Raw genomic sequence first — 22,739 nt, 5'->3', positions numbered from 1 at the left:
TAAGTTATTTGTTTCATTTGTAATGTTCCTTTCTTGGGAGACTCGTTTATTTCCCTCATTTAGGAAAGATTTTGGTTTTAGAAACTTTCTGCCAAATGAGAAGTGGAAAAATAGTGTACGATGGCAGTTAACACTTGATGAAATCGGTGACCAGTAGGGGAGAGTGTTGTACCTTGAAACACTTTTCATATTTTAATTTTTAACGTCAAAAATTTAAATCAAATTCAAAATCTAAAAGTCACTTTAAAATGTTCCAACATAATTATCTGCAATATATATTTTTTTAAAAAAATCAGTTTGAAAATGAAATATTGCCATCCATTTAAAGTAAGAATTCCATGTTGCCTCAAGGTACAACATCCTATTATACCTTGAGACACATCTCGTTGTATGTATAATGAAACACTCTTCATGAGTCAGGAAACAGCCATAATACTTAAACAAATTGCACCAAAGAACAAAAATAATATCTTTTTCACGGTAATGAATTAAATTATGAATAATAAAAAATGAATCATAAATAATGAATTAATGGTAATTATCTAACAGAAAAAGGGATTTAAAAGACTACATCGGATTAGAAACTTTTACCCTGTTCCTAAACATATTGTAATTATTAAGAACCATACACATGGTTCACCTTGGGACGTGTCCTAAGGCACAATATGTTTGGCTGTCCCGAGGTACAATCACCACGTGGTTTGAGAAAAACCAAAATAGTGGTCAATCTAGGAGCACTATCATTATTTTCTCATAACCAAAATAGTTAAAGTACTTCTCTTTTGAAACAAAATAAAATTCAGTTGATTAGTTTACAAATACAAAGACAGAAAATGAAATAAAAAAGAAGACAATATTTACTTTGGACTCCTGAAATTTTCTTTCTCTAACAAAATCTTCAATTTAACTCTTTTGATTCTGATTGTTACTATGGCACTATTTAGAGGTGAAGGTTACTATCAAAGATTACAAAATCATGGCTGCTAAAAATTGATTCTTAGAAATTAGCATTGTCCCAACGTACAACACTCTCCCCTACACTTACATAACATTGAAAACTGCTAATTTGCTTCAAAACAAATATTTATGCAGTTGATGCAAAGAGGATGTTGAATAACCATAGAACGGATGTAGGAAAAAAAAAGAGTGGAACATAACCATAAGTACTGTCACTGAATGCAGTTAAAAAAATATATTAGTGCCGATTTGAAAATAAATTGCATTTACTTTATTCCAAAACTGAATTTTTTTAATTACTTTGAGTAAAAATACATAAAATTACAAAGAGGAAACGAAATTATTCGTAAAAAAATCAATTAAACACTTTCGAAGAACAGACAGAAAAAGACGTTCTTCACTAATTACCTTTGCTTTACATTCGCATAATGATCTTCTGATGGGTTTAAAAAATAAAAAAACGTATCTGCATCTGAAAACAAATGAATTTGTGGAGTAAATTAAATGTCCATTAGAGGCTATATTCAGTTTTTTACTTTTGTAGTTATTACTATATTTCGAGTCAAATTATTTTGGAATACGATATTTAGTGTGGCGAACAATTAACTGAAATATTTCGTGTTAAAGTACATTATAGTAAGTTGAGCAGAAGTCCTTTAAATTGAAAGAAAGTTGTCTAACTAATGAATCCCAATGATCCTAAAGTATTTTATTTAGTTTTTTATTTGTTGTAGATGTGAATAATTATGAATCGAATTGGAAAACGGTAAAAGTATCAAAGAATTTCAGACAACTTACTAAATATATTTTGCATGCAATCACTTAATTTATTTTCAGCTAAGAGTCCAGCTATTTTCTTTTCAAATCTTATATAATTTAAGAACTCAATACGGAAATCACAAAAAATGTTTAAAAAATATTTTGTAAAAATTACCTAAATTTTTCATTATGTAATTGCAGCTTGCAAAACATATCTGGAACAACATGGCTCAGCAGTCTAATATTTTGTGCTTGTATTATTCTTTCACCTAAGCAAAAACTTAAAAAACAAAAATGTTTTTTTTTTCAAAGTTTAAGTCTCGGGTTTGATATTAAAGAAGTTTTTACTCTATAATTAGAAGTATCAACTTATCTTATACTAATCTCTTTCATTTAAGGTTACTTAATTTAAACATTTGTTCAAGATGTTCAATATGTTTCACCCTGTAAACAATTTCTTTGCTCATTTAACTGTAATATTTATACCAATAATATAAATCTGAAGAGTTTGCTTGTTCGAACGAGCTAATCTTAGGAACTACTGGTTCGAATTGAAAAATTATTTTTGTGTTGAATAGTACATTTATTGAGGAAGACTATACGCTATTAAAAAATAAATAAATATTTGTAATTTCAAATGAAATGTTTAATTAATTGTTTAGTTCTATGGGTTCCTAATAGATGACGGGGTAAGAGGCGAGAGGGCGCTGGCCGACAGTGTCAATAGCTGCGAGGAAACATGCTCATGCTACGCTGTTGTGGCTAGCGAACTGATTTATGAATGCGGGGTTTTTTTTTCGATATTCCGATATTGAGGCACATAATTTGAATTTGTGGGATTTTTCTTTGAATTTGGCTTTCCTTCTTTCTTCAGCATTTATTTTTGTTCTTATAGTTGAAGATACTTACTTATCTAAGTAAATAATTTGTGTTTTGTCGTATTCAATTGTGATTGTTATTCCTATCGGTTTTGTTACAGTATTGTTTATTTGGCGAAACATTTTAAATTGCAGAAAAAAATCTGCTTTACTCGTTAAAGGGTAGGGTTACGGTACCGTGGTTGCTTGGCACGTTACGCGATAAACTATATAGTTGAAGGATTTTTTATAAAAAATTTTGAGTTTTATAGCTACTGTTAATCTTTTTATGTGTTTTGGCAAATCGTTTTAAATCCAAAGAAACTTTAAGGTTTTTTGAAAAGGTGTGTACCCATTTTAGTTGAAGATATATTCATTTCGCATCAGAAGAATGAGTGGTAGAGGGCGTAGATTTTTTTTTATTCGACGGACTCCATTTAAATTCTTAGCACGGGCATCGCCGTGCGGGTACTGCTAATATATTATGCAATCTCAAAGCATTTACTTACAATATTTTGACAGTTGGAATTTATCTTAATTTTCCGGTTTTACATTTCTAAAAAACTACAACTCTTTGTCACATCAAAAAAAAAAAAAAAAAGTGTGTTTTTTTTTAATTGAACTTTTCTTCTTTGCATTAACTATTGCGTTACGTTTTATTCAACTATAAAAATACCTTACCGATGTGATCCCCTGCAAATAACAAAAATTTCATGTAAATTGATTTCATTATTAATATGCTTCTAAAAAGCACTTTTCTCGGTTTTTTTTTTACTGGCTACTCCAAGCAACAATTTCAATAAACTTTGAAAAAAACCATAAACTATGAAAGAAATCGTGCTAATTATTCTAAGAAATAAAGAAGTTATTAAGACGCATTTAATTTTCTTAAAAGATTTTCTCCACTTACACAATATTTCCCCATTACTTCAAAAAATAACACTAAAAAGCCTGAAAATTTCTGTACATACCTAGAAAAAACAAAGGAGCTAGTGTGGTATCATCATAATTTTCGAGTAAATTCTGTGTAAATTTCATTTTGAATGAGTTAATAGGTCCCTCACATGAGGCGGTGAGAAGCAAAGGGATATAGGTGGCAAAATTAAAAATTTGGAGATAACTAGTATAAAAAGTAACCACTCCTCTGTTTTAGGGCAAGGGATAGTAATAGCAAAAATTGTAGCCCTGGTAGGGGATGTTATACAGCATGATTTGGAAAAACTTTCCAATGAAAGCCTACCTATGACTTTATCTTTAAACGCGTTTTACTCAAAACTTAAAAATGTCCACTTACATCCCTTTGCTTCTCACTGTCTTACATGTCATCTAATGAAATGAGGAACTGAAAGCATATTAATTTCTGTGTCTTTGTCTCTACGTGCCAAAACGTTAAGTGTAGTGTCACTTTTCATTTGATATTCCATGCAACTGCAAAAATAGGATGATAAAGGTAAACTGGGGTGAACGGAACTTTTCCAATCTATAAGTAAGCAGGAGAAAGGAATTTTTTTTCCCTTTTTATTGCAGAATATATCAGAGGCCACTGGGGCTCCTTCCGTCTTTTTAGGTTTAATATTTATGCTTCTATGAGTTTAATCACTGAATGATTAAAATAACAAATAAAAACGGTCAAATTATGAAATTTCAAAAAGTTTTATTACTTTCAGTTAGTTATTATTTGATTTACTTCAGTCAAATCAAATAATAACTTAGTGTCTCTGCGAGGGGTTACATAGGCACCTTCCGTCTCAGGTTAAAACTTCGTTTAAAGCAGTGAGAAGCAAAGGGTTCCAAAATTAAAAATTCCATTAAAACTCCAAAATTAAAAATTTGGAGATAGCTAGCATAAAAGGTAGGTGAACCTCTCCTCTGCTACCGTAACTACTGGTAGCAAGAGATGCTACCAGTAGCTCTGGTAGGTGCTGTATTATAGCATGATTTAGAAAAAAAAATTTCAATGAAAGCCTACCTAGGACCGCAACTTTAAACGCGTTTTACTGAAAACCTGAAAATGTCCACTTGCATCACTTTGTTTCTCACTGCTTCATTTTTCTTCGAACTCCTTAACTGTTTCAAAAGTAATACTATGTTTAAATATATACCGAAAATTTTAATTTACGTCGTTTAACTTTTACGTCAGTAGATTATACTTGCACACAAAACGCTTAACAAAGGTTCATATATCTGCTCGTACGTATTTATCAGAAATTCACTTTCACATTAAGTAAAAATATTTTTTAAACGATGATGAAATTACCCTTTTGAATGAATGATGAAATTACTCCCTCTATTTATTAAACGTTTAAATTGTTTATGAATTTCCACTAAAAGTACACAAAAACGAAATTTTCTTGCAAGTGAAATGCATTTATTGACTTTTGCTAAACGAGAAAAAGGAAACGAAATCGCAGAATGTATCTTTTGATTACTAGCTCATAAAGGGCGACTAGAATACCAGCATTGAAAATTATATGGTATTTAAATAAATATCCAGATTCATATTGATTTAAATTTGAAAGCTGTAACAAAATTATGTCAATTCAAGACTAGAAACAAAATTATTTGAAACACTTGCTCTTACCCCAAAAGTGGGAAAAAAGAATTCAGGAAGTTCTTACCTAAAAAAAGAAGAAAAAAAAAGGTTAATACAACGTTACAACGTACAAACTTTCAAACGCAACTTTAAACATTACTATAAATAATAAAACTTAAATATATAACATGACTGACTTAAAATTTGGGTAGAATGGTCCAGCTGAAAATTAAAAAATACAGTTAGATGTCTAGTTGTTGTTGTTGTCTTGTGCCATCTAGGCTGGCAATCTGGGGTGCGTTGCTTCACTTTTCCAACTGTACCGTAATTTGGTGTGAAGTCCGACTTCCATAGTACACACTTGCCATGGGGACCCGTTTATAGGGTAGGCAAGCATCCAAAGCATAACCACACATTCACACAAAGGAAGAACAAGGACAGGAGAGAGAAAGTACATCCATGCTCGAGCCGGGATTCGATCCCGGGACCACCAGATGTCTAGTGTTGGACCTTTTTATGCATTTGGTGGAATAGAAAAAAAAAAAAAACTTTTCTGATCACCACGTTGTTTTCATACTAAAATTCGGAGTACGCAGGGGAAACAAATTTGTTCCAACTTGTTTCACAGGTGTTCTAACTTGCTTTCAGGGTTGTTCCAATATGCATTTGCTTGGGCTCAAGAAGTATTTGTTGAAATTTAATAAATATACTTGTTCAAAATTAATGTTTGTTCCCGCTCAACAAACATTCGAAAGTGAACAAAATCATTGATACATCACCGAGTCGTCTCCTATCCGAGAATGAGTAAAATGCGGCTCAATAGGTGGCAGATATTCTTTTAAGTTTATGGATATTAAACAAGATTTTATTTTTAATATGATGCCAAATCTATTGACTATGAAATTTTGAATGTTATAAACTATACAATTCGCCATTTAGAAATTAATTGATCTAAAAGTTCATATTTAATCAGATTTTCAAAATTTTTATTTGAAATTTTAGTCATTTTCTTGTATGCTGTCAAGTATTCTGAAAGTTTGGTAAGTCAGGGTTGAAAACTCTACGTGCTATAAGCCAAAAGTATGTGAAAAAACTGTTTTTTTTTTCCATAGAAATACTTAAATCTTCGTAAATACGCGTGATACGTTCACAAAAATCTAAAAAAATATTGCACTTAGTAATTAAATTAATTGCTGGCCTTTACCACTTACTCCTAGCTATTTGCGATAAAGGATGATCAAAAAACATTTTTTGCTTCCTAAATTTGGCTCTAGTCTCTTAAATGCATGGGTGATATAATTTTTATTGAAACTCGTCATCTGAAGAATACCTCTCATGCGCCGAAAGTTAAAGAACAATTGGTCCCATTTTCCTTGGAAAATTCGTAAAAATTTAAAATTCTGCAAGCGATGCAATTTTTTTCTCCATGACTGTATATATATATATCTATATCTATATCTATATATATGTATATATATATATATATATATACCTATATATATATATATATACCTATATATATATATATATCTATATATATATATATATATATATATATATATATATATATATATATATATATATATATATATATATATATATATATATATATACTCAAGAGCCAAAACATTACAACCACCCCTACATTTTGCAATGAACTCGCCTGCATGACGTGGAAGACACGTGATCAGGTGGAAGTGGTATTTAACTGCTGCTGGAGGGTCTCAAAAATCATTCTTTCACTTACTTTTGTGTGTGATGGGACAGGCTGCGGATCTAAGCGACTTTGATAGAGGGCAGATTGTAATGGCTCGAAGGCTCGGAACAAGTGTTTCAGAAACTGCACGACTCGTGGTTGTTCGCGACCTACAGTTGTTAGTACTTATGCAAAGTGTATGAATGTCGGTGAAACCAGCAGTAGACGACATGGTATTGGACGTCCACACGCTATCGAAGAAAAAGGTCGTCGGAGACTGTCTCGCATCGTAAAGCAAAACCGGAGCCAGACAGTGGCTCAGCTGACAGCCCAATACAATGCAGGGTCAAGTAGAATAGTATCGGAGCACACTGTTCAGCGGACACTGTTGGATATGTGGCTACGCAGCAAACGTCCCACTCGTGTACCTCTGCTGACCAATCGTCACCGCCAACTGCGCCTGCGCTGGGCCCGGGAATATCGCGACTGGTACATGGATCAGTGGGAGAGAGTTGCCTGGTCAGATGAATCACGTTTTGTCATGCATCACGGCGATGGCAATGTCGGATACGCCGTCTTCCGGGCAAACAGTTGCTTCCTCAATGTACAGTAGGTCATGCACAAGCCGGTGGTGGTGGTATTAAGCTTTGGGGGACGTTCTCTTGGGCGTCTCTGGGACCCATGGTTGTGGTACAGCAGACCCTGAATGCCACAGGGTATCTGAACATCATTGCGGACCAGTTACACCCTACATGGCCTCTGTTTTTCCAGCTGGAAATGGAATGTTCCAACAAGACAACGTCCCGTGTCACAAGGCTAAAATTGTGTTGAAGTGGTTCGAGGAACATGATGCTGAATTCCAGTTAATGTCATGGCCGCCTAACTCACCGGATCTCAATCCGATAATACACATTTAAGATATCATGGGACGACAGCTCAGAGTTCAAAGACCACCAACTCACAATATCTCGGATTTGCGTAACAATTGCTTAAACATCTAGTACAATCTGTCTCCGGCCATCTACCAAGAACTTGTGGCATCCATGCCAAGGCGGGTTGAAGCTGTGTTGTACACCAAAGATGGGTGAACTCGTTATTGACAGGTAGTCATAATTTTTTGGCTCTTGAGTGTATATATATGTATATATACACTGTTAAAACTACAGGATGCATTCGGCACCTTTCAGGGGAGAAACGCTTGTTCACCAGCGGCACCCAATACGGAGCCGAAATCGCACCCCTAAATAGGGTGAAAAACAGGCACCTTTTAAAAAATAGGCAGCCGGGGTGAAAAAAAGGATCCTTTGGAGAGAGAAATGGCACCCTTACTATAGATCCTCCTCCCCCCTCCCCCGTATTGTGTGCGTTTTTGAATACAGTTGTGTATTTTTTTTTTTTTTTAGTTTTGTTTTGATTTATGATATTCTACGTTTTGGACATTTTTCACATTGAACTCGGTATTGGAAATGATTAAAACATGTAATTGCAGCATTTGATCATATTTCAGAGTTTTCAACTTAGTTAAGAAGTGCTCATAGCGTTAATTCATCTGATCGTGCTCTAACTCTGTGTTTCTCAACCTCTTTTGACCCACGGGCGCGGTAAAAGCAAATGAAAAACTTTGCGGACCGGTGAAATCTTTATCGTTTTCTTAAAAAATCATAAAATAAATAATAAGAATAATAACTATGGGGTCGTTAAAAAACATGTGAAAAAATTCAGGGTTCTGATGTTTTTTTTTTTTTTTTTTTACAAAAAGTAATGTTAAGAATTAATAAAACAATAAATATCTACCCCTTCACTTGGTATCAAAGATCTGTCACAAATATGTTATAATTTAAAAACGAGTAATTATTTAAAACATGTGAGAAATTATACATTTACTAAAACTTGACGTATTCCGAAAATGAAGCTTATGGATTATTTACATGATGAGCCAAAAATATTCAGGGATATTACAATTACGGAAAAACAAAATCGTTTCATAAACGTTAATCAAGAGTAACAAAATAAAATGCACATAAAGTTTTTCAACAGTTAAATAAAAAACCAAAAGAAAGTTCTAACGCTATCGAGGACCGCTAACAGGAAATGATTCTAACACTTGAATGAAAAAGCAAAAAAAAAAAAAAGAAAGAAAAAAAGAGCTAGACTGAGAGATATTTTTTTTTCGCTAGCTTTCTGTTATAATTTACGAAGCACAAGAAACATTTTTATTAAGGTTCTTTTGGTGACTAATAAAAGCTGCTTATCGAGTATTCAAGAAAATAATGAGATATTTTTAGTAGCGTTTTGAATGATGGAAATTTCACGATAGTAACGGTAAACGGGAACTAGAAGACTAACGGTTACTGAAAAGCAATAAATGCACTTTTAAACACTTAACTATGTTTGAAAGCCCTAAAAGCTACAAAGTGATCAAAAGCTGTACTTACTTGTAATTTCGGATCATTAATCCTAGAAAAGTTGTGTTTTAATCCAATAGTGTACTTCATTCAATGTGAAAGACACACAAACTCAATCATCATTTGTCCGCCATATTGAGGTGGTTGAATGTATGTTTAAGGCAAAAAGCGCATGCGCAATGAGTCTTTCTGCGATTGCATGCTGTTTTGGCTCCTCTGCTCTATTTTCTGGCCTGCGTTGCACCTTCAGGCACTATGCTTTCACCTTAGAGGGAATATTTTCACTCGTCTGGAACCCCTGGTTTTAACAGTGTATATACATATATATATATATATATATATAGAGAGAGAGAGAGAGAGAGAGAGAGAGAGAGAGAGAGAGAGATCTGGAAATAGAGACATAGAGAGAGAAATAACGAAAAAGTTTCATGAAACTCAGTTTATATGATATTTTTACTTAGATTTCAGGAGCTCAATACGGGCAGGGATGTTTAGTGGCAAACAAGAGAAACGTTGTGAAAAAATATACGGAAACAAATAAAATATATATATATATATATATATATATATATATATATGTTTTTAATGGAGAAAAATAAAGAACGTTTTCAACAGCTGCAAAACTTTAAAATGAGACCAAATGAAGTGATTGGGTAGCAGAAACTGCAACAAGAAAATATAAGAAAGTATATTTTTTCTTCACTTTTAAGAACAAACTCCCTTAAAAATTTATCATCACAATCAAAAAAAAAAAAAAAAAAGAGAAGATTCTACGGTTAAAAAATTCCCACGCAGCCGACATTTAAAACCGTTGAGAAAAATGGAGAGAGAACTCCACGAGGGAAAAGACAAGCGATGGTAGGACCGCAAAGTGTGGTTTTGAGCTGGTGTGATTTATGATGTCATTGTGTGGTGTCGCGTTTGAAGCATGGTCGGAAGCCCCGCAATTTGTCACTCTTATTCGATATTCGAACGTCTCCATGTTCTTTTGTTTTGTGAAAGAAATAGCACCTCACATGATAGAGTTTTCAGTTTTAAGATCATCAATTTTCTGATTTTTATTATGGGAAATTTGTTCTTGTTTTCGAGGATTAAGTTTCGGGACGATGTGAAACATGAAGAAAGCTATTAATACTTGTAAATAATAGTGAAAAATAGAGTTTTTGAAGCTTAACAGTTGTTCGTCTAATTTGTCTTACATTAATACATTAGCAGAAAAAGAATATGATTAATTATTTTTAAATTAGTTTGAAATAAACATGTTATTAAATTCATTCATGTTATGTAAGAAACATATGAATTTAGTTTTTTCCGTAAATAAATTTCAGCGTTCTTTAGCACCTTTTTTTAATGTCAAATTAAGTTATTAAGTTGTCATGAAAAGTAAAAAAAAGCAGGTGGTATTAAGAAAATAATTGAGTTTATCCCTATGTATATATATATAAATAAATAAATAAATAAATATATATATATATATATATATATATATATATATATATATATATATATATATATATAAAATAGTACAAAATGGGATATTTTCGGTAGTGAAAAAAAAATGATTAAGAAAATTATTTTATTAAAAATAGCAGTGATTAATCTAATGTGATTGACAACAAAAAAAAGAACTTTTTAAACAAATTTTTCTCCCTTTTAATTTCAGAAAAATATTTTTCTTTTAGCATGCGAACTTAAGAAATTCAAAGTCATACCAAAAGGAAAAGAAATTGGAACATTTAATGTTAGATTCGTTTTATGAATAGAACTAGCAAACTGAAAAAAAAATATTTTTTTGAATGCGCCAACAGATTCACTGTAACGTTAAATACTGGACTTTTTTAAATAAATATCCTTCATATATTAATGACGACTCTGCGTTTTCATTTAAATTTTAAGGATTATAATGAATGTTGTGAGAACATTTAGCCTACATTCCGCACACATATTGGACTAATAAAAATTAAACCTTATTTTCAAAAAAAATGAAAAATATCACATAAAAAAGATTTTAAAAAAAATGATAGTTAACATTAAATGAAAAACTATTGAACAAATAAAATGGAAAAAAGGCTTTCAGATGCGTTAAAATGTGTTTATCTTTTCTTTGTTGCTTTCAATGAAATATTCGGATATCACTTTTTATTATATTTGATCGGTCCTTGCGCTTTTTTTTCTCCGTTTCGATTCAATTGTTTTACGTTTACTGTTGCAGATTTCTAAAAAAATATTTACTTTAAATTATTCGGGATAAATTTAATATGTTACAAATCTTTATCAGGTGGATTCTATTCGAACGAATTCCAACAGAGTAAACAGTTCATGTAAATTAAAAGCATAATTGTGTTTTCCTGTATTTTAATATTAATCTTAATTTCTGATTAGTTTAGAAGCAATAAGTAATATTTGAAGTTCGTATTTAAAACGAGCTTAAAATAAAAATTTTCGAGCAATTTTCCTTTAAAATAACGCTTTTAAGCATTTCAACTTTTTAATTAAAAAATGCATTTTGCTCATTTTATCGGCACGTGGGTGGAAATTTTTTTTACCTTTTTCAAGGATTAAAAAAATAATAAAAATAAATAAATGAAAAAGCATTATTTAAGCAATAAATATACGAGTGCATATTTAGTTTGAAATTAAAATCTTCAAGAAATATGCCATTGGCTATTCATCAATAGAATACATTTCACAAATCCAGGTGTTTATTTCAATGATTTTCGTAGAGAAATAAATGAGAACTAATAATAATAATAATAATAATAATAATAATTTATTGTTTACTGACTTCACTTCCATTGACTTATCATTTCTCTTTCTATTGTCTTGTGATTGTTTTTGACAGAGTCATTTGACCCACTAAAGACAAATTAAACAAACATACTACTTTCTGTATGCTATATCCGCAGAAGGACCTAGTTTTACGGGTCAAGCTTGATGTTAAAAAAGTACAGTTTTCCAGGAACGCAATATCTTTTTTAATTCTTTGAATATAAGAACTGAAAATATTCGGTGAAGAATATTTAAATTCTTATGCATTCTTTTATTTAAAGCGTGAAAAAAATCACGTTCTAGTGAAATTTTATCTGAATAACATAAATATATGGGGGAAGAGTGGGGTTCAGTGAGACGGAAAAATTCAATCACATTTCTTATTATGAATAAACATTGAAATCAATTTCTTTTGAATTCTATAATATGTGTTACTGTAATATGTATTACAAAAATTGATTTGGAAAAATTCACACACAAAAAATATAAAATAAAAACGAAATGAATTTTGTCTCACTGTTCCCACGGGGAGAGGGAACAGTAAGATACTGTAAGTGGGAACAGTAAGACACAGTAAGTGGGAACAGTAAGACACAATAAGTGGGAACAGTGAGACACACATTTATCGAGCTAGCGAACATTGAAAGCATCAAGATTGAGCGGAAAACATATGGATGCTTGTTGTCGTTTGATTTTACCCTGGATTACAGGCTTGATCAAGTCACATTTCAAACAAAAAAAAATGTTAGAACCGAATTTTCTATTTAAGGGCTACGATATGCATGTGATAAAATTAGCAGGGGCTTTGCCATAATGGCCATAACTCCATTCAACCCTCTTATTGGGTTGGGGCAGGGTATTCAAACCGATCGTGTTGCTATTTTTGCCAACGGTTTAGTTGTTATTAAATTACATTCAACACATAAATTTTCCACTTCTTACATAACCCTACCACGGGAACAGTGAGACACGAACTTATGCTGTCTCAATATTCCCTCATTCTATATCTGAACTAAGTAAGCACCATTTTCATACAAAGAAAAATAGCAAATTCATTTTACTGCTGAAATGAATGTTAAATAATGGGCTAATAAAAGATTAATAACACTAGTTTCTAAAGTACAGCAAACAAGGGAAGAAACGATGCAACAAGCAATGTAAAAAAATTACTTTGATGGGGTTTAATTAAGATGACGGAATTATTTTTCTCACTTTAGATCTGAAAGAAACTTTCTTTCTGAACTAATATTGATTTGACTTTACTAAAGTGTTACCAGTCTGGAAGTAGCTAAACAGAAAATAAATTGCTGTTGTCTCTACTCTTCTCCCTGCCTCATTGTACCCGCTCTTCTCCTACTTGAACGAGACTCGATATGAACCATTAAAATCGTACTGATCGTGCACTGTATTTTGGTTTAACACAAACATAGAGTACAAAATGGTCAATAAGAGCTCATATGAATTCTTATACATGGAGAGTGAAAACATATCACGTTCAAGTGAAGATTTATTTAAATATAACTAGCAGTACCCTCACGGCGATGCCCGTGCAAAGATTTCAACGGAAGTCTGTTAAATGAAAAAAAATCCACGATCTTTTCCATCCCTTCTGATGTGAAATGATCAATTTTCTTCAACTAAAATGCGTACACACATTTTCAAAAACATATTAGAGTATTTTTGGAATTTAAAACTATTCGCCAAAACACATAAAAAAAATACCATTAACTTTGAAACTCAAAATACTTAACTGTTCATCGCTTAACGCACCAAGTAACCCTGCTACCGTAACCCTGCCCTTTAGCCAGTGAAGTGTTTTTTTTTCTGTAATTTAAAATGTTTCGCCAAATAAACAATACTATAAAAAATGTTATAAAGAACAGTCACAATTGAATAATACGACAAATTAATTTATTTACGTAGATAAGTAACCCTTTTTAACTATAAGAACAAAAACGAACGTTGTAGAAATAGGAAAAACAAAATCCAATAGAAAAATCCTACAAAATCAAATTATGTACCTGAATATCGAAAAAAAAACTCATTCAAAAATCATTTCGCTGACCACAACAATCCCACAATAGCGTAGCTATCGACACTGTCGGCCAGCGCCCTCTCGAAAAAAACTTACCTCGCCATCTATTATGAATTCATAGAACTAAACTTACCCCGCCATCCATTAGGAATTCACAGACCTAAACTTACCCCGCCATCTATTAGGAATTCATAAAACTAAACAATTAATTAAACAGTTAATTTGCAATTACAAATTTTTCGGGAACGCGGTCAAACGGGAGATAAAATTTATTATATGTTCGTCTCCTGCTTCTATGCTACCTCCCCACCAATTTTCAGCCAAATCGGTTCAGCCGTTCATAAGTCATAGTGTAACTAACACGACTTTACTTTATACATATAGATAAATATTCCTTTGAACGAATTCCAAATGAACAGTTTTGAAGATTGTATATTATCTTCCTTACGTGAATAGTTTAGAGGATCATGCATTTTATTTCGGTTCAGCATAAACAGAGGGCCCGAAACTATGGATAACGACGTAAATAAATACCTTTATGCTGAAACGTAAAGTTAGAAAAGTAAGAAATAACAACGTCAAAAAGCACAAATTGCAGATTACTGCAGACACATGTTTCGGCGTTACAAGGAACGCCTTTATCAATGCAAAAAATAATGAGATTATGGATGAAAAGACATTCGACAAAAGCCAAAAGCGCTTTTCTGCTTTTTGACGTTGTTATTTCTTACTTTCCATGAATAAGATGTTATATTTTCAACAAATAAATCAAAATACTTAACAAAATGATGAAACTACTGCTTATATCTAATTAATAGGTGACATAAATATTAGATACATTTGTTATTATTAAACTGCTTGAAAAACAGAATAGTTACTGGAAAACCTATTTTCATAACTAAAAGAAAGAATATGAAATACTTGGAAGTAAAATTACTTAATTTTCGTTAGAATTTAATCAATATTTAAATAAGGTTTACATTTTGGGACTAAATAATAAGAACAAAATGACTTATGGTCACATTTTCTAGTATTGAAATTGTAAGCATTGAGTATTTTGCTACCATTTAACAGATCTTTAATTACAAACTGAAATAATAATATAAACTAACAAAGAACAGTAGAAAACAAAAAGTTCCGTCTAGAACTATACCAGGCTACTTTCCGTATACCCATACCACTTGTTGAATCTCCCTTTTAGTTTCTTTTGGCGAGAAAATATCAGTTTTTACAGCAAACCTAAGTTTAAGTTTAAATTGAAAGATTGCTTTAGGTTTTGTGAATTTCGATTAATGTGGATTTTGAAGGGAGCCGCAGGCCCTTGAAATACCAGCATGAACCATTCCTATGGTTTTAATTTTATTTTGTTTATGTTAATAAAAGTTAGTTTGTTTTAGTTGATGGTTGTAATGTGGTTACTTGTGTAACATTTTGACCAAATGAACAAATTTACGAACAATATTTAAAACCTCCAAAATTGGAACTGCTGAGTTCTTTTATTGGCGTCCGCGACAGGATTTGATATTGTGATCAGCTGAATCTGAAAAGTCTTGAAATTTACACAGGTAAGCTCAGTTTATTATTATACCTGTTGTAAATATTGCATTGAATGAAAATGACAAGTACATTAGAAATCCTAAAGAAGAAACGCGGAGGTTTAAGAACACAGACTTCAAAACTGTGTAACAAAATAGATATAGCACTAGAAAGTGAGGAAATCGCAGCAGAGCAGAAAATTGATCTTTTAAGTATTTATAAAGACCAATTAAATGAAAAGTACGACTGCTTGAAAAAATTAAATTCGGATATCCAAGATCTGACTGCCGAGTCAGAATTTGAAAATGAAATAGAAACTTCTGAACATTATAGCGAAAGAATAATAGAATTTCGGTACAAGATTACTAAGTTTTTAAATGAACGTGCTGCTGAAAGTCAAAAGGAATTGTTTGAGTCATCAATCTCGAAAGATGAAAGTAATTCTCAATCCTTCAAAATTGAGCGTTGTATGAAACTTCCTAAACTTACCATACATAAGTTTTATGGGGACAGCAGTTGCTGGTTGGAATTTTGGGGCCAATTTTCTAATGCCATTGATAAAAACAAAAGTTTATCTCCTATCGACAAATTTTCATATTTGAAATCTCTACTTGGTGGCAGCGCTTATAATGCTGTTGCTGGATTTTCACTTACGGCAGAAAATTACAAATCAGCTGTAGATTTGTTGAAAAACAGATATGGTAGAAATGATTTAGTCATTAATGCGCATATGAGTAAGCTGTTAAATTTAAAACCAGTGAAAAATTCCTATCACATAAGGGACTTAAGGGAACTTTATGATAATGTTGAAGTTCAAATTCGAAATTTAAACTCCCTCGGTGTTACATCCGGTAGTTACGGACACTTGCTTGCACCTATTTTATTGAAATTAATTCCAACTGAAATGGCCCTGGATTTCAATCGTAAACGGTCAAGTATGACAGATATGGACATCGATGAACTTCTAACATTTATAAAAAACGAAGTTCAATCTCGTGAAGCAACAATTCATCTGCAGAATTCTGAAAAATATTCTTCAAGTAGTAAAAAAGAAAAATATAAACAGCAGACTAGTAATTACAAATGGGATATTCCCACGACTTCTACATTAACTACAAATTCAAAAGGTGTTTGTATATTTTGCGATTCAATAGAACATGATTCGAAATCATGCAAGTCGAAGCCTATTTCTGACAAACGTGAAAAATTGCGGAAGACTGGGCGATGTTATGTTTGTTTTCGTAAATATCACCTATCCTCAAATTTAAAACTGAGAGCTGCAAAATATGCAATGGTAACTTTCATCACACATCAATTTGTACCAATAAAACTTTCAAACCCGCAAATGTAAACAGAGATACTGGGGGAGAATCAATTATTACTTCAGTTTCTCATTGTCGGAAAAATATTACTAATGTAAATACTAAAGAGGTAATTTTGCAAACTTCATGCGTTAAGGTGGAATCTGATTCGAATTCTAAATTGTCTTTAATTCTTTATGACACGGGAAGTCAAAAAACTTATGTCACAGAAAATTTAATTTCAGAATTAAACCCTCCAGTTTTAAGGCAAGAAAGACTTCAGATATTTTCATTTGGAGCTTTTAAACCGCAAATTAAAAATTTTGATGTCGTTGAGTTGAAGTTATCTCATGTAGATGATAAATCGCGTTGTATTCATATTGAAGCGTTAGTAACAGATGTGATTTCGAGTGTAAGTATTCACTCCCCACCACTTAGCAAAGAAGTTATGACTAAACTAGTGTCATACAAGTTTTCGAGTTGTGATAACGTAGGTGGTTCTCAAATCGAGTTATTAATTGGTGCGGATTATTTTTACCAAATCTGTTATGGACCGGTATAAAAGTTAACAAAATCACTCTTTCTGTGTGATAGTTTGTTGGGGTACTCGCTTTGCGGTTTTGTAGAGGGTGGGTCAATGAAAGGGGAAAGAAAATCTGTTTGTAGTTTCTCAGTCGTAAGTAGCAAGCTAAGCCCTGATAATGAGCTCGAAAGCTTAAGATTTTTGTGGGAATTGGAATCACTCGGGATTATGCAATCTAGGGAAAATGTTTCAGAAGTAGAAAAGGAAATAATTGATAAATTTGAATCTAACTTAAAGTTTGTAAATAACAGATACGAAACTTCTTTATTATGGAAGGAAGATAAGTCTAAAGTTGCGAATAATTTCAGAATTGCAAGAAATCGCTTTGACGATTTAAGTAGAAAACTTGAAAGGGACATTAATTTATTTGATAGTTATAAAGCTATTGTTTTGGAACAGGAACGTAATGGGGTTATAGAACCATGTTCTGATTCAAAAATCGAAAATAGTTATTTCATGCCTCATAGACCAGTAGTAAGAGAGGATAAGGTAACCTCTAAAGTTAGAATGGTGTTTGACGCTTCTTCAAAGGAGAAACATTTAAATTCTTTGAATGATTGTTTATTCCCCGGACCTAATCTTAATCCAAACGTTCTTGATATAATACTTAGTTTTAGGAAACATAATGTTGCATTTTGCGCCGATTTAGAAAAAGCTTTTTTGCAAATTGGAATTGCGGAAGAGGACAGGAATTACCTGAAATTTATATGGTTTAGTAACGAAAGGGGTGAATTAAAATTTATGAGATTTTCGAGGGCGGCTTTTGGGGTAAGCTGTTCCCCCTTTATTTTGGCTTCTACGATCAAGCATCATATTAAAAAATATGAAAATCATCCCCAAGTAGTTAATATTTTGGATTCATCCATTTATGTAGATGATTTGATATCTGGTGCGAAATCTGATAAAGAAGTGTATTACATATCATCGACAGCTTCAGATATTTTTAAAGAAGCTGGAATGAATTTGCGGAAATTTAATACTAATTCCGTAAAACTTCGAAAAATGTGGGAAGAAAAGGGAATGTGTGAAACAGCTGAACTTCGTAATGATACCTTAAAGATCTTGGGTTTACTATGGAATACCAATTCTGATAGCTTGCATTTTGACGTTCCAGACTTTCGCGAGGATTGTAAAATCAATCCTTCAAAACGCGTTGTTTTGAAAACTGTTCTAAAGATATTTGATCCTCTTGGAATTCTTTTACCATTTACAGTTAGGATGAAAAGTTTGTTGCAAGAAACTTGGCAGCGAGGTATAGGATGGGACGAAAACTTACCTAATGATCTAAAATACGAGTGGGAAAGTTGGTGTTCAGAAATTGATCATTTACCCAAGTTTGAGATACCTCGTAAATATTTTCCGGGGGGTTTAGAAAATTTTGATACCATAGAACTTCACATTTTTTCTGATGCAAGTCCTAAGGCTTATGGTGCTGTTGCATATTTTCGATGTGCCAAAAATGATAATGAAATTCGGACCAGTCTTGTTTGGGCAAAACGTAGGGTTTCCCCTATAAAACGTTTGACAATCCCTCGCCTCGAACTTATGGGTGCGATAATAGCTGCTAGGATGTGCAAATATTTAAAAACTGTTTTTAGTTCTCATGTTTTAGATGTCCATATTTGGTCAGATTCCATTGTCGCGCTACATTGGATAAAGGGTTCACGGATAAACTGGAAGCCATTTGTGGCAAATAGGGTAGAAGAAATACAGTCTTTGACTAACCCCAGAATTTGGAATTTTACTCCAGGGAAAGCCAATCCTGGAGATTTGTTGACCAGAGGGGAAAGTTTAACTAGTCTTGTAGAAAATACATTATGGTTTGAAGGTCCAGATTGGTTATCAATGCCTAAAGAAAGGTGGCCGAAGCATGACATTCTTCCCAGCAATAATGATTATTTGATTGAAAAGAGGTCCAAATTAAATTTTATTCAGCTTTCCTGCAATGTTAAATTACTTACAGAACCATTGCTGGATTTAGGAAAATTTAGTAAACTTAATCGTGTGTACAACATCACCGCTTGGATTTTCAGATTCCTTAATAACATTAATAAGAAAAAGACTAAGCTGTCAGGTGAGCTTACTACTGCAGAAATTACAAAATCGGAAAAATATTGGTTAAAGTTAACTCAACAAACTGTGTTCACTCTTGAGATTGAAGAACTGAAACGGGAAGAACCTATCAATAAAAATTCTCCTTTATACAATTTAAACCCTAAATTGGATGAAAATGGTTTATTATATTTATCGGGAAGACTTCGCTTATCTGATCTGCCTCTAAGGGAAAAAAATCCTTGGATACTCCCGGGCGGGGAACAATTCACCAAACTGCTAATTCTTCAGGCCTATGAAAAAGTTTATCATTATGGAGTAGCCACAACCTTGGCGCATCTTCGAGAAACATATTACATCATCAAAGGAAGGAAATATGTTAAATCTGTGCTGAAATCTTGCATTATTTGCAAAAGATTTAAAGTTAGACCTGGCAAAGAAGAAATTGCTCCTTTACCGAAGGATAGGATAATTGAATCACCCCCATTTGAGACCTGTGCTGTTGATTTCGCCGGCCCTATTTTTATCAAAACTAAATCGGGCCCAGAAAAAGCTTACATTGTGCTCTTCAACTGTGGAGTTACTAGAGCTGTTCATTTGGAAGTAGCATCTGACCTCAGTACTGAAACCTTCATCTTAGCTTTCAAAAGATTTGTTTCACGTAGAGGACTCTGCAAAATTGTATACAGTGACAATGCCAAGACCTTTATCAAAACTGATAGTTTACTGAAGGAAGTTTCGAGTAAGATTTCCAAAGCTGAGGTTCAACAGTATTTTACTAAAAACCGAATTGTGTGGAAATTTATTGTACCTAGAGCCAGCTGGTGGGGTGGGTTTTGGGAGCGTATGGTGCGTTCTGTCAAAACGCCCTTGAAGAAAGTTTTAGGACGATCTTGCTTGAGCTATGAAGAGATTCAAACCACTCTCACTGAGATCGAAGCTGTTATAAATGGAAGACCTTTAACTTACGTGTATGATGAAATTAACAAGCCATTTCCCCTAACTCCTTTTCATTTTCTGATAGGCAAGCGCCCAAATTTCTTTCCTGATATTCCTTCTGTGGCAGAACCAAAATCCAACAAAAAGACCCTCACGAAATTATTGAGATACAGAGATCAAATTTTAAACCATTTTTGGAAGCGTTGGAGAACGGAGTACTTACTGGAACTTCGATCTGCAAATCGCATCGTTCCAATAGATACTCCTACAAAATTCAAAATTGGAGACGTAGTTATAGTTCATGAAGACAAGGTTCCAAAACACATGTGGAAAATAGGAGTAGTTAAAGACCTTTTTTTCGGCAGAGACTCGAAAGTTAGATCTTGTGCTGTTCGAACGCCTTCAGGCGTTGTGAGGAGACCTATACAATTACTGTATAATTTAGAACTTGACATTGAGTCAGTGACTCAGTAAAAAAAAAAATCTTTCGCATAAAAATGAAATTTCTGTTTACTTTTAAATTGAACTTTGTTATTTCATGTCTAATTCAGACTGTTATATATTTTAGTTAGCTGTTATTCATTTGAAGTTTACACCAAGTTTGTAAGTATGTTAATTTGTTTGATTGCTATTATGTTAAAAAAAAAAAAAAAAAGTTAAATATTTGAATTTTGCTGAACATTTCAATTGTTCATCCTGGGGGAGTGTGTTGAATCTCCCTTTTAGTTTCTTTTGGCGAGAAAATATCAGTTTTTACAGCAAACCTAAGTTTAAGTTTAAATTGAAAGATTGCTTTAGGTTTTGTGAATTTCGATTAATGTGGATTTTGAAGGGAGCAGCTGGCCCTTGAAATACCAGCATGAACCATTCCTATGGTTTTAATTTTATTTTGTTTATGTTAATAAAAGTTAGTTTGTTTTAGTTGATGGTTGTAATGTGGTTACTTGTGTAACATTTTGACCAAATGAACAAATTTACGAACAATATTTAAAACCTCCAAAATTGGAACTGCTGAGTTCTTTTACCACTTTCTAGTACTTGATCAGTATTCTCAAAAATAGCTAAAATCGCAAATTGTTTCAAACATATTTTTTAAATATTTTAAGCTAATTTCAAGGAATAAAATATTCCTCAATCATCAAAAAAAAAAAAGCACTTTTTCCATTAAAAAATTCTTTAACAGCTTTCAAAACAAAAAATAATTATAAAAATTAATAAACTCATTAAAATAAATACTTCATATCAAAAAAAAAAGTTTCTTTTTCTCATATTGCCAAAAACAATTTTTTAAATGAATTAATGCACTTACCAAAATAAATAAAAACAATAAAATGTCAACTTAAAGAAATACTTTTCATTGTCAAAAAAAAAAAAAAAAAAATCGTCTGCGCATATCTTTATGTAGAAATATAAATGACTTCGAGTTTATTCGCAACTCCAACGAACTATAGGGGGCACTGCAGTCACTGTTTAATGGCGGAATTGAAAACTAAAACAAACACATGTGGTAGCGAAGAAAATGCTAAAAGTGTTGTGATTTTTGTTCGTATGTATGATTTTTTCGCTTTATTCGTTTGAAAAGATTTTTCAAAGTCTTGTGGATATTCTGACCCATATAGAAAGAGATTAGAAACCAAAAAGTATTACGAAAGTAAACAATTAATGTAGAACACACAGTAAGTTGTTCTGAAGCAGCCATTTTCACGATGTTGAATTCGGAATTCATAAATTTTTGGTTCGCTTCGAACGGCATTTTCATTTTGTACCGTTTTTTCTATACATTAGTACATATTAAGTTCAGTTTCGTGACATTTCCAGCAGTTGTTGACATTTTTGTCACATAGTGCACATACGTGGCGGACTGTCAAGAGTAACGTTTAACACTAGATAATTTATTTCTATGACTATATGATTGGATATCCAAAGAAATCATGCATTTAATTCATTCGTCATGGAAATAATTTACCTGATATGCGAAATCTTGTCAAGATACATTATTCTTTCACATAATTTTAAAACCATAACACTATAAACAGATTTTTGGCGATTTTTTATTTTTTATTGTTCAAATTCTTAACGTTCTTTCTGGATTTTTCAATCTGTTCTGCGATAAATATTTTCAAGAAAATTTATTTGCATACTGTCTATTTCAGTAGGATACTGTAGTAACAAATTTTATTTAAATCATTTATGTGGAATTAGGTTAAAGAAAAGTGTCCAGTCAATGTTGTTAAGTTCGTTTTTTTTTCATCGAATTGAAAAACTGATATTTATTCAAATTCACTCAGAACAAAATAAATAAAATGTGTACTCACAG

The 22,739-nt window shown here is 32.3% G+C and overlaps 1 protein-coding gene across 1 annotated transcript; it reads left to right on the top strand.

Moving 5' to 3' along the window:
* Positions 1 to 7,001: 7,001 nt before the first annotated feature.
* On the top strand, positions 7,002 to 20,896 carry LOC129230469 (uncharacterized). Its single transcript, XM_054864871.1, has 3 exons — positions 7,002 to 7,411; positions 17,683 to 18,158; positions 18,306 to 20,896. Exons 1-3 carry the CDS (start codon positions 7,002 to 7,004, stop codon positions 20,894 to 20,896), a joined length of 3,477 nt encoding a protein of 1,158 aa, XP_054720846.1.
* The last annotated feature ends 1,843 nt before the right edge of the window (positions 20,897 to 22,739 follow it).

The sequence above is a fragment of the Uloborus diversus genome, chromosome 9 (assembly GCF_026930045.1).
Source record: "Uloborus diversus isolate 005 chromosome 9, Udiv.v.3.1, whole genome shotgun sequence".
NCBI lineage: Eukaryota > Metazoa > Arthropoda > Arachnida > Araneae > Uloboridae > Uloborus > Uloborus diversus.
Note: the sequence above shows the minus strand (reverse complement) of the source record. Positions and strands in the feature narration are given on the sequence as shown.